We start from the raw sequence: 12,516 nt of genomic DNA, 5'->3' as shown, positions 1-12,516 counted from the left end.
AGTTCTATAGGAGAACTTAATCAAACATGGGATATCAGTCATTCTTTAAAATAATCCTGGAATCCAAACATAAATCAGGTATTCACACAAAACGTTGAATCCTTAAATCCTGACATCTTTCCAGCTCTCTCACTGTGTAAACTAATCCTCCATTCTCTTTCTCCTTAAAAGTATCCTTAAGGTTGAGGGTGATAAAGGTTTCAGGACATCAAAAGATGAATTCCTGCATGTATCCCAGTCATGCTAAAGTCCGCAGAGCCAGGAATAACCCATCACCTTTTATAAGCAGTGAAGAATATTTATGTATTTGTACAACTGTTGGGGTGATGCAGGTCTTTTTTTCATATCTGTGAATATGTAATATGCAGTATTGTCAAATCTTTGAAGCAGGATCATCATTTATATATTTTGCAATTTTAAATTACAACATGTGTATACATTTTATATTCTGAGTGTTACAAATGTGTTCCTTTAAACAGGTCGAAGGTAAAACTGCATATATGGAAGCAAAAAGAGGAGACTGACATCCAGGTTAACCAGGCTAAAAGGGAGACTTACCATTTGTGTTAAAGCTCTGTGCGACTGGAATGTTACCACCAAACCTGAGGTCCGTGTCTTTGATCCTTTTATTATTTAACACCTATCTGTGATTGTTTTGCTGCCACTGCCTAATTTGTATTCTTGCAGATCTATGATGGTTTCTGCTAACGCTGCCTTATTGATAGTTATTTTTAACAACTGGTCTGTTTAGAAATGTTATTGTTCTAGCTTTTTCTTTTATTTCTTATTTTTTTTATAGATACATCTGATTGTGTGTACTGGATATACCTACAATATCATGATTACTACCCACTGTGCAAAGACCTAGTTTGGACGTCCTGCAGACGTGGTCTGGACCGACGGACTCATTATAGACATGATCTGCACGTCCATGCCACGTTGACTGTTTGCTGGGTACATATGCCCATAGCTAAATACCATTGGTGAGCCACAGCTTAGCAGGACTTCTTTTTTCTTTTTCTTCTTTTCATTTATTTTTTTATTTTTTGTTTATATTGTGATAATTTCATAATTATGTAAACCACTCTGCCGTCTTGTTTGTTTTTTGGGGGGTTGTATGATGTGAGGACCAGCATGAAAATGAGATGGCACATCTCAAGTGGTCTCTATCCTCATAAAATATAAGTTGAAAAAATAAATTAATTCATTTGGTTTGCAGTGTGGGCTGCGCAGTGGCGCAGTGGCTAGAGCTGTTGCCTTGCAGCGAGAAGGTCCTGGGTTCGCTTCCCAGCCTGGAATATTTTCTGCATGGTGTTTGCATGTTCTCCCTGTGCATGCGTGGGTTCTCTCCGGGTCCTCCGGCTTCCTCCCACAGTCCAAAAACATGACTGTTAGGTCAATTGGGCTGCATGGTGGCACAGTTGTTAGCACTGTTACGTCGCAGCACGAAGGTTGCAGGTTCGAAACTTGGCTGTGGCCTTTCTGCGTGGAGTTGCATGTTCTCCCCATGCATGCGTGGGTTTCCTCCAGGTACTCCGGTTTCTCCCACAGATCCCAACATGCCCTATAGGTTATAAATTGTAAGTCACTTTGGATAAAAGCGTCTTTTTCGTCTTCGTCTTCGTCTTCCTCCGCTTATCCGGGTCCGGGTCGCGGGGGCAGCATCCCAATTAGGGAGCTCCAGGCCGTCCTCTCCCCGGCCTTGTCAACCAGCTCCTCCGGCAGGACCCCAAGGCGTTCCCGGACCAGATTGGAGATGTAACCTCTCCAACGTGTCCTGGGTCGACCCGGGGGCCTTCTGCCGGCAGGACATGCCCGAAACACCTCCCCGGGGAGGCGTCCAGGAGGCATCCTGACCAGATGCCCAAACCACCTCAACTGGCTCCTTTCGATCCGGAGGAGCAGCGGTTCTACTCCGAGTTCCTCCCGAATGTCCGAGCTCCTCACCCTATCTCTAAGGCTGAGCCCGGCCACCCTACGGAGGAAACTCATTTCGGCCGCTTGTATCCGCAATCTCGTTCTTTCGGTCATTACCCAAAGCTCATGACCATAGGTGAGGACTGGGACGTAGATCGACCGGTAAATCGAGAGCCTGGCTTTCTGGCTCAGCTCCCTCTTCCCCACGACAGATCGGCTCAGCGTCCGCATCACTGCAGACGCTGAACCAATCCGCCTGTCGATCTCCCGATCCCTCCTACCCTCACTCGTGAACAAGACCCCGAGATACTTAAACTCCTCCACTTGAGGTAGGACCTCTCCCCCGACCCGGAGGTGGCAAGCCACCCTTTTCCGGTCGAGAACCATGGTCTCAGATTTGGAGGTGCTGATCCTCATCCCAGCCGCTTCACATTCGGCCGCGAACCTACCCAGCAAGAGCTGAAGGTCAGAGCTGGATGAAGCTAGGAGGACCACATCATCCGCAAAAAGCAGAGACGAGATTCTCCTGCCACCAAACTCGACACACTCCACACCACGGCTGCGTCTAGAAATTCTGTCCATAAAAGTGATGAACAGAACCGGTGACAAAACAAGCGTCTGCCAAATAAATAAACATAAACATAATTGGTCTGTCTAAATTGTCCTTAGGTGTGTGTGTGTGTGTGTGTGTGTGTGTGTGTGTGTGTGTGTGTGTGTGTGTGTGTGTGTGTGTGTGTGTGTGTGTGATTGTTTGACCTGTGTGTCTCTGTGTTGCCCTGCGATGGACTGGCTCTCTGTCCAGAGTGTACCCCGTCTGATTGCCAGTTGACCGCTGGAGACAGGCACCAGCACCCCCCCCCCCCCCACCCCCGCGCGACCCTACATGGACAAAGCGGGTTCAGGAAATGGATAGATGGATGGTTTGCAATGTAATATGAGGCAGGCAGCACAAGGTAGTGTGTTATGCCGATCGCTTCAGCGCTGGATGAATCCTCCACAGTGTATGAAAAGTCTGACTTTTAAGAATACATGGGTCATAACCTAAAGGAAGATGTATGTTTTATGATATTGCGTCTGTGCCAGCTCATTTAAAGCCTGAGTGAAATCGCTTTCATTCATCGCGTTGTGCTTTGTGGTGGAGCAAAACACTTCCTACCCCCCATTTGCGTTTCGCGCGACTGCAGAGTCGTGTGAGTGAAACCCAGCCATAACAGCTGTTCCTCTACATCTCAGGTGGCATAACCTGTGGGGTACAGTTGATTTATATCTTTGGAAGCAACCTTGTTAAAAACCAACTTCAGCTTGTTAAAACAGTTTAAAATATCCAAATTAAGAAGCTTCTCATCCATGTGAGTCATGTTCTGAACAGGAACGCTCCCTTCCTCTACAAGCGGGCACAAGCTAAATGTGTTCCTGACTATTAGTGACACCTTCTTGGCCATGACCTCACTCACGTAACACTCATGACTCAAACCACAGCAGCGGTGCTGTTTTGTTGGGCTGTCATTTGCTGCACCTTTAAGGCACGCACCAGAGCAGAAAATGCTTTGCGTGTGTGTGTGTGTGTGTGTGTGTGTGTGTGTGTGTGTGTGTGTGTGTGTGTGTGTGTTTGAATAAACATGAATGGTGACTGACAGAGACTTTTCTGGATAACACATGACAGTTTAAACAAAATTAGAGTCTTTTTAGAGCATGTTGAAACAGAAAAGTTGGCGCAATTGAGCCATGAGGGCGGAAAGACATTGAAGGTTGTTCCTGTGCTGCTGGGAAGCAGAGGTATTTCAGACGTCAAACTGGGATTCATTAGTCCTTATAGGGCAGCAGTATGAAAGGTTTACAAAAAAAGGTGCTTAGTCAAGGTACCACATGAGGCCACTCACCATGAATGCCAACTATTATGCTAATAATCAGCCCGCATAGCCAGATTAATCAGTACAGACTCTACTGTGCTTATATGTGAAATGCTGCAAATGTCACAGAAAAAGTGACCTGCTATTTTAATAACTGACATTTCTCTCTTTATCCATCTGTCACACATTTTCACTCAACTTTACCAAAAAATGAGAAGAACGGAAGGCTTAAATATCTCATTTGGTGTTTTCTTTTGTTTTCTTCCCCTTTTAAACAAATGAAAACCATTTAAAAAGAAAAAAACAATCTAAGTTAATGTGGGATTTCCACAACTATGAGTCAGAACCACAAACATGTCCCACTTTTTCCTTTACATGATGAAAATTGTTGTGTTCATTGTGCACTTACAGGGTGGGGTAAATGGGACCCAACGTAGAACAGAAAGATTACAACTGACGGGACATTTATGAGTGTTTCATCTAATTTTGTTGAGGAAAAATTTGCTGTGATCAGGTTACAGTCTGGGTTCATAAAGTTTGGTTGCCAGGCGAACAGCGAACCTCGTGCAGTGAGACTTGTTGCTGCACTGTTGCCACGGCAGCAACAGCAGTGAGAAGTGAGAGTTACTGTGAAGACCAGCTCCATCATCTTCTTCAAGTGGAAAGAATCTGTCCCCTCCCTGTGACGTGCTGCCAGCTCAGCTCAGGCTTTCTCTCCCTCTCTGGGCTCTGCTAACTCGTCAACTCCTTTAGACTACCGCAGGCATGTCACAGAGTATGACGATGGCAGAACTACCTTTTATTATTATTATTATTACATTTTTAGCTGTGCTAACTAGCATGTGCAAACTGCCAGCAGCAAAGGTACACTGTAAACATGTTCCTGTGTTATGGCTGAGGAGTCACGGGTTGACTGAGTTCACAGTGGGGATCGGCTGAGTGTGTCTCAAACCCACAAAGAGGCTTTTTTGATGTGGAACCTGGCCGGCCTGTTGGCCAACTTAGTAGTCAGCATCATCAATCACATATGCAACTTGCACTCTCTGAATTACGATTTTTTCACCGGGCATGAGGAAAAGACGTGTTTTAACTTTTCCCACTTTTACCTGTCTTCTTTGCATGCATGCATCCAATAGTGTCACGAGCACTATGGACCTGCTTGGCACTTTGCCGCCGACTTTATATTTACCCAAAAGCAAATTTACCAACTGACAAATGATCTGGACATGATAATCTTAAGGAAAACAAAGGCAGCAATGTAAATGGACCCACACCCAAAAACAGCTGGTCTCAATTCTACAAACCAAATGTCCATTTTACAACATTTATTGTCCACTTCAACTTTATTTACAAGCTGAGAGCAATAGAGAGGATAATTAGGAGAAGACACACATGGGTAGATCTCAGCTTGGCTGACTCACATGAGAACTGTTTATAGGAAGATCAGATATTAAAATTGACCCTTGTGTGTGTGTGTGTGTGTGTGTGTGTGTGTGTGTGTGTGTGTGTGTGTGTGTGTGTGTGTGTGTGTGTTAGTGCTTGATTTTATTTGGATTTAACACATGAATACTGGTGGTGACTTGTAACTAACTTTTCACTGGAAACGATGTTTGTGTCGAGCATGCAAAAATGCACGTATGCTTATTTAATGCAGATGTAAGCATTAGGGGCAAAATGCTACAGGGATCACAGGGTGTGATGTGTCAGTAGCAGCTTTCCAATCCTCTTAAAAGCTAAAGCTCTCTTCACTGCACCGTGGCATTCTCACAGGAAAGAAAGATATATAGAAACACTTCTCACTTAAACCTCGGGGTATGAAACCCAGAAACTATACACGATAAAAATAAATAAAGAAATAGAAAAAGGGATTTAAAAAATACAAATCCCCATACTGCAGCTTTGTATTAAAGTAGTTTCAAACAGGGATGAATCTTTCATCTAGCTCTTCAGTAGGAGGAGTCTCAGAAACACCATTTGTCACAATATCATTGCGTAAACACATTTGCAGTGTTCTCTAGTATAAATGAACGCCTTGTGAGTAAATCTTTATTGGGGTAAAGGTTCTGGCAGTGCTGTTTCAGGAACTAGAAACGAGCCAGAGCAAAGTTGAGTTCAGATTGCAGGAATTGAGACTTATTTCCTGATATTCAGGTATCTCGCCTGTGATTGGCTAAAAGCAATGCTACTGTACCACTGACTGTTTTCTCTGCAACGTTGATGTTTTATTTCTACAAATAACACAAGCTGAAGGCGTTCTGACATGTTGTGGAGTTGCTAATGCTAACGGTTAGCTTCCACTAACCGAGACGTGCTCTGCTGTTTCCTGGAAGCTAAATCAACAGCCTTCGCTGTCGTGAGCCAATTTGGGTGAGTCCATAAAAGCTAATTTGACAATTTGACGTGTAATTGTCAACCGGCTTATCTAATCTGAGAGTTCCCCCATCTAATCTAATGGTGGCTAATGCAGGAAATATGGATAGAATACTATTTTCATGTTTAGCCTGCATGTTAAACTCTGAGTGACTGATCATATTTTGGTAAAAAAAATAAAAATAAATAAATAAAATAAAGGGTTTCTTAGTGAACTTGGCCTTGAATATCTTGGTATGGTGTTGTACCCAAATCTATAAAAAAGTAAAAAATAAAAACTTCAAACATTTGAAGGCATGTGCATGTTCACTGATCAATTTAAAATAATGTTTTGCAACTTTTAACAAAAAATCTTTTGCATAAAAACAGAAACACATGGGTGTTAATTCTGATGTATTTTGGTGTTACTTATGTGGTTTTGAGCCTTATTGGAGCTGTGCACCAAGCATTTTACTAGAATGCACCAGGCTCCAAGAGTCCCTAAACTACACAGTGTATGCAAAAACTACCCAGCTGGATTCAACTGCAAATGCAATATCTGCATATTTTTATTTCTTTGTTTATTTTTTTTATTGCAGAATGCAGGAGTTACTCCAAGGTCTAGAGGAAAACTCAAACCCAAGAAGCCCTGTTCAGTTAAAGCCGTGCATATGGAACATCTCTGATAACACTACGAAATATTATTTTAATCTGATTTTCTGTTTCTGTCAAATCAGGTTAAAAGCCTACTCTAACTCTGAAGTTTAGGTTCAACTAAAGAAACAGAAAACAACATTTGAAATATGTTATTCCTTCATCTCCTGTCAGATGGGGAAGCAAAACATGCACTGTCAGCTGTGAATGTGAGAATTGACATTAAAAATGACTGCATTTGTTAAAAGCACTCACATCTTGCAGAAAAATAGAATATGCATGAATAAATCTCCTGAACGGTCCTTTAGGTGATCCATGAGAGATGGGGTACTTAGGTTGCAGACCTTTCTACACTTGATTTAGAATCACCAAGTCATCTTTGATCTACCCATTTTGTGGTGGAACAACAATATTAAGAAGGTTCCCCGGACAAAGGTTATTAAATATAATTAACCTGTTCAGGAAATCTGAGTAAATTCCCTTTTTTTCTGTGAATGAGTCCATGTGGAGAGTGACGAGGGACAACAGCGGAAACAGAGGAACCGTATGAATCAAGCTGTCTAATTAAAAAGAAAAGTTTTTTTTGACTGTTAAAGTCAGCCCTTCTGCTGCTCTGTAAGTTTGTGATAGAACATATTCCTGCTTATGTTTAAATCCCACATTATAGCAGTTTGAGACTTTGATTCTTCACTCTTAAACTCTGTCACTTGGTCCTGACTCAAAGTAAGCTTTCCAACCCTGTAAATGTCAACAGGACACCCTGCTCAACTCTGCATAGTTTCCATGACAACAAGGTACCTGACAGCACCCCTTGTGCACAATGGGATGTTGAAGTCTAACAGAAATGATCTTGAGCTGTCAGTGGCAGACAGGTTGACAGGTTGGCTGAGCGATATAAATGATACAGGCGAGGCAAACACACTAACAGGGCAGAAAAAAATGCATTCTTGGATAAAAAAAACTAAAAGTAATAATGATGATGACAGAGATGGAGTTAAAGAGGATGAATGCAGGTAGAGAGGAAGAAGGAAAAAGTTGTGATGATATCAGTTCAAAAAGAGCAAAGCAGACACAGTAACAGGCAGAAACACAGATAAACGACGGCAGAGAAAGTCCCTTTGATGTGTTAGATAGAAGAAGCTCGGGTAATCAAATAGGTACAGAAAGGGTGAAATCCAGAGAAAGAAAGAGCGATAGATTCAGTGATAGAAAATGAGAGATGGATGGTGGGCTGTGGGCATCATTTTCAGGGCAACAAAAGGGCAGGCTGGCGACGGCGAACCAAATCCTTGTTCGTTTGTCTCTTCAAATGGCCTCTAGGGAAAGTCTGAAATAGTTCTTTTCAGCCCTAAACCCCATCTACATGACAGTCACTTTGAAGCTGCTAGTGTCATCTATGCCTTTCTGTCAGTCATTCTTGACCTTTTGCTCCAGCCCCCACCCCCCACCCCCACCCCACCCCCCATAACTGTGGTTCAAAAGAAAATGGCAATGCTTTTTTTTGCAGATCTTCATCACAATAAATTACACAATTTCAAAAAATATAAATTGATAACTTTTAATGCCTTGTTTATGATTAATTATTATAATTATTTTACACTGACATCTGAATGAACACATGAGGTTAAAATACTCTTGTGCAGATTTGTAATCTGTTATTTTATTATGAAAATACAAAGTATTATTATTTTTTGGTTCTGTTTTGTTTTAAAATTATAAAAGATGGCACATAAAAATAAAACAAATAACTAGTCCTACCTGGTTGAAGTGTTCCAAACTCTCCTTGGTCTCATTGACCACTGGATCCATGCTGCGAACTTTGACCTCTGGGTTTTGCCTCTGAGCAAACAAACCGTTTCCTACAACTTTTCCTGTATATCTGGAAGCAAAGGGAGAAAAAAAAAGACATAACATCAACTAAAGTCTGAAATGTTTTTGCAGCACTTTAAGTCTTATCAAATGTAGATGTTTTATTATAGATGTGTTGTTGATTTATGTAACTCTGTAATTATAATTTATTCATGAACTGATTAGATTTATGACTTGTTTACATTTCTTTTTCTGTCAAAATACACATAAAAAGGAAAACTTACATCACACACAGCATTTTTTCCTCCAAAGGAGCACACCACATCTCCAGTAAAAACTTTAAACCATTTTGGTTTCTAAACTCGGAGCGTGATGCAGAAAAATCCTCACAAGCTCCGTTATGCAACACCCTTTGCATCAACACAGACTCAAACGCGGTTCGATTCATGTAATGCTGCTTTTATGTTCTTCTCTGACTGAAAATATTTTCACTGAAAATATGTCAGAGCCCAGTCTTGTGGAAATTAAATAGAGAAAAATGGGGAAGCAGACCCTTTAATCTTAGCTCTGCATGCTCCGTGGGCCCGAAGCTCACTGTTGCTGAACTGATGTCATTAAAGCTACTTTTTTTCCTGCAGTAAAACATTAATGTGTTGGGAATTTTTTTCAGTTGCACAACAAAAAAAATAAAAAAATTTAAAAAAGAAATAAAAAAAATGGCTGTATTCATTGAAATAAGTAACATTCAGTACAAAATTACATGAACTTTTAAGTTTTGAACAAAATGCTTCTTTACAAGCACTGTTCAGCATAAAAATTGTACATTGATATTCAAACTGCTAAACAGAAAACAAGAAAACAACAAATGTCCTCTTCTTTGTACGTCAATGTCAAAATGTTATACTTTGTAAAATGTGTAGGTACATCAAAAAGCTATTTAAACCCAACCTTCCCCTTGAGTGGTGACCTAGTAAGCAACTCCACTAAAACAACTGCAACATTTGCAGCTTAATGTGCCAGAATTATCAAGGCTAATAAAGATAAAACACATGGAAACTAACTAGTAAGACTTACAGAGTTCTAGGTAATAAAGAAACTTATAATCTACAGCATAAGAAGCATATAGAAGACATGAACTTTTATGTTTGGTCATTTGAAGTGACGGTGTGTGCTGTTCCTGGTGATAGGGGGCAGTACATACCTAAATCATTGCAAGCAAGTGCTATTTTTGTGTTTGAGTAAGACCTTATCAATGGATAGCCATTAGGGTCAAAAATCCCTGGGAGTGCAACCTCCAAAAAAAATGACAAACACATCAGACTCCCTTTCGTAATCGGCAATGAGTGAAGAGTTAAATGTGTAAAACAAGTTTTGTAACCACTTCTTACAAATCAGTAAATGCATTTTGTCCTCATGGGCTTCCGTAGAAGGAAACATGGCATCTACTATGAAGTCGCCCAGAGACTCAACCTGCTCTTATGTATTTTAGACCCGGATTTTATGGTTATTTGTTAGAAAGCCGCCACGATATTTCAACAACTGGGCATCATTTCATTCATTTTCAACATTTTGATGGATATTTCCAGAGATTAATGGTAAAACTACACATTGTCACCTTAATTGGCTGGCTGCGCCTGTTTTAATATCCCTAGATCATGAGGCAGAGGTGGTGGGCTGGTTGTTGTTTTAAAATCCAGCTTTCCTTGTAAATGGCTTACACCCACCACGTCATTTTCTTCCTTTGAACTGTGCATCTCCCCCCGCCTGCTCGTCGTGCTGATTAATCGGCCTCCAAAGACAGACTCTAACTTCCTTAATGATTTCTATGATCTTGTGGCATACTGCATCCTAAAATCTGACTATGTCCTATTTTTTGGTGATTTTAACATAAATATCTGCTGTCCTGACAATGTGCTTGCTAAAGGCTTTTTGAATTTGCTAGATTCATTCAATTTAACTCAATGGGTATCGTCCCTTACTCATGCCAGGAGTCACACCCTGGACCTGGTTCTCTCTTTTGGTCTCCCTGTCATGAACCTATGACTTTGCCTCCTGTGTTCTCTGACCACTCTCCTATACTCTGTGATGTTACTTTGCCATGTCCTGTCCCTGTGTGTGAAGCTCCAGCTACTAGGTTCAGAGCCCTGGATGCAGAAACTGTTGCAAAGTTTGTGGACTGTATGTCTGTAAGGTTAGAGACCTTTAACCCAGATCCATCTAACATTGATCACTATTCACAACACTTTGATTTACTTTGTAATCAGGTCCTGGATGTGGTTGCCTCTCTCAAGCTTTGCAAGTCTAGGCCTAGGAGGGAGCCTTGGCTCTCTGATGTCACACAGGCTTGTAGGCGGGCGTGTAGATCCTCTGAGAGAAAGTGGAAAAAGGATGGCCTACAGGTCTCGCGTGAGTTGTTCAGAGCATCTCTGGTTGCTTATCAGGATGCAGTGAGGGTTGCTAAAACTGCCTATTTTGCAGACATCATCGAAACAAACTCTAAGAATCCCAAGATTCTCTACAAAACACTGAACTCTGTTCTGGTGTATCAGGAGCCTAGCTTCATGTCTCCTACAGCTACAGTAGAGAGTTCCAAAGTTTGGCCCCCTTTACAGAAAGAGCAGACAGGCCAACAGAAGTCTTGCACCGTGGGACGAGACAATCACCACAGGTGGAGGCTCGAGTGATTGTTCTATGAGAGCTGTGACGTCTGATGGCCACAGTAGAGAACAGTTTAGACAAGTTATCATTTAGACAATTGAAAAAGAATCTTAGAGTGCAAAAATTAATAAAATTTTCAAAAGTGAGAAGATTATGTTTCCTTAAAATGTGACAATGATGCCATTTCAATGGTTTCTGGTCCATAATTTTTATTGCTTGTTTGAATATGAAGACTATAGGTTTTAGAGTGGTGGATGAAGCCTGTGACCATGTTGCAATGCAATATGATAAGTGGGGAAAGATCAGTGCATGCATGTACAGTTTAGCAGTTTGGTGTGACAGGATCCTTCTGATAAAACGGAGGCAGTTTAAATTTGTATTAAACTTATTACAGACGTGCTTAACCTGACTGTCAAATTTTAAGTGTTTGTCTAGGATGATCCCAAGGTACTTCACATCACTCCTTACTTCAATGATTTCCTCTTTAATCCTAACCTGAAATAGTTCCTGATCAGGCCTGTTTCTCACGGAGAAGCATATAGACACAGTTTTTTTAACATTAAGAGTTAGGTGGGATGACTCTAGCCATTCTGAGATGTCTGATAAAGCCTGCGTCAGACGCTCTTTGAAAGCAGCAGTTGTTCGGCCGACCCTGAAGAAACCTGGTGCTGATGTCGCTGTGATCGAAAATTACAGGCCTATCTCTACCCTGCCTTTTACATCAAAACTGCTTGAGAAAGTCGTTTATCAGCAGCTGGTCTCACATTTAGCTGACTCGGATCTGTTTGAGGTTTTCCAATCAGGGTTCAGGTCTGGCCATGGTACAGAGTCAGCTCTACTGAGGGTCTTAAATGATATCTATCTATCACTAGATCAGGGTACATCCGTGGTGCTTCTGTTGTTAGATCTGATGGCAACTTTTGACACAGTTGACCACGCGATTCTACTTGATCGCTTGGAATGATGGGTTGGGATCAAAGGGTCTGCTCTGGACTGGTTTAGATCATATCTCCACAACAGGACATTCTGTGTTAAACTGGGTGATGCTTTTTCTTCTTGGGAGGGGCTCCGCTGGGGGGTCCCGCAGGGATCGATCTTTGGTCCTCTTTTGTTTGCAATTCATCTGCTTCCTCTGGGGGTCAATCTTTCATAAACATGGTCTAGTGTTCCATCTCTATGCTGACGATTGCCAGATTTACTCTCCATTGTGTCAGGAGAAAGGTCTCTCTATCCAGTCATTTGTGTCCTGTCTTAACGAGGTGAAGTCTTGGCTAATGGC

The 12,516-nt window shown here is 41.6% G+C and overlaps 1 protein-coding gene across 3 annotated transcripts in view; it reads right to left on the bottom strand.

The window, feature by feature from the left end:
* The window catches only part of LOC139061808 (glypican-5-like), a 135,804-nt gene that overhangs the window by 26,579 nt on the left and 96,709 nt on the right, over positions 1-12,516 (bottom strand). For all 3 annotated transcript variants that reach the window (XM_070541693.1, XM_070541694.1, XM_070541695.1), the window contains one exon: positions 8,529-8,649. In XM_070541693.1, coding sequence (XP_070397794.1) covers positions 8,529-8,649 — 121 coding nt within the window. The remainder of the gene's footprint in view (positions 1-8,528; positions 8,650-12,516) is intronic.

Source organism: Nothobranchius furzeri, chromosome 11 (assembly GCF_043380555.1).
Source record: "Nothobranchius furzeri strain GRZ-AD chromosome 11, NfurGRZ-RIMD1, whole genome shotgun sequence".
Lineage (NCBI taxonomy): Eukaryota > Metazoa > Chordata > Actinopteri > Cyprinodontiformes > Nothobranchiidae > Nothobranchius > Nothobranchius furzeri.
Note: the sequence above shows the minus strand (reverse complement) of the source record. Positions and strands in the feature narration are given on the sequence as shown.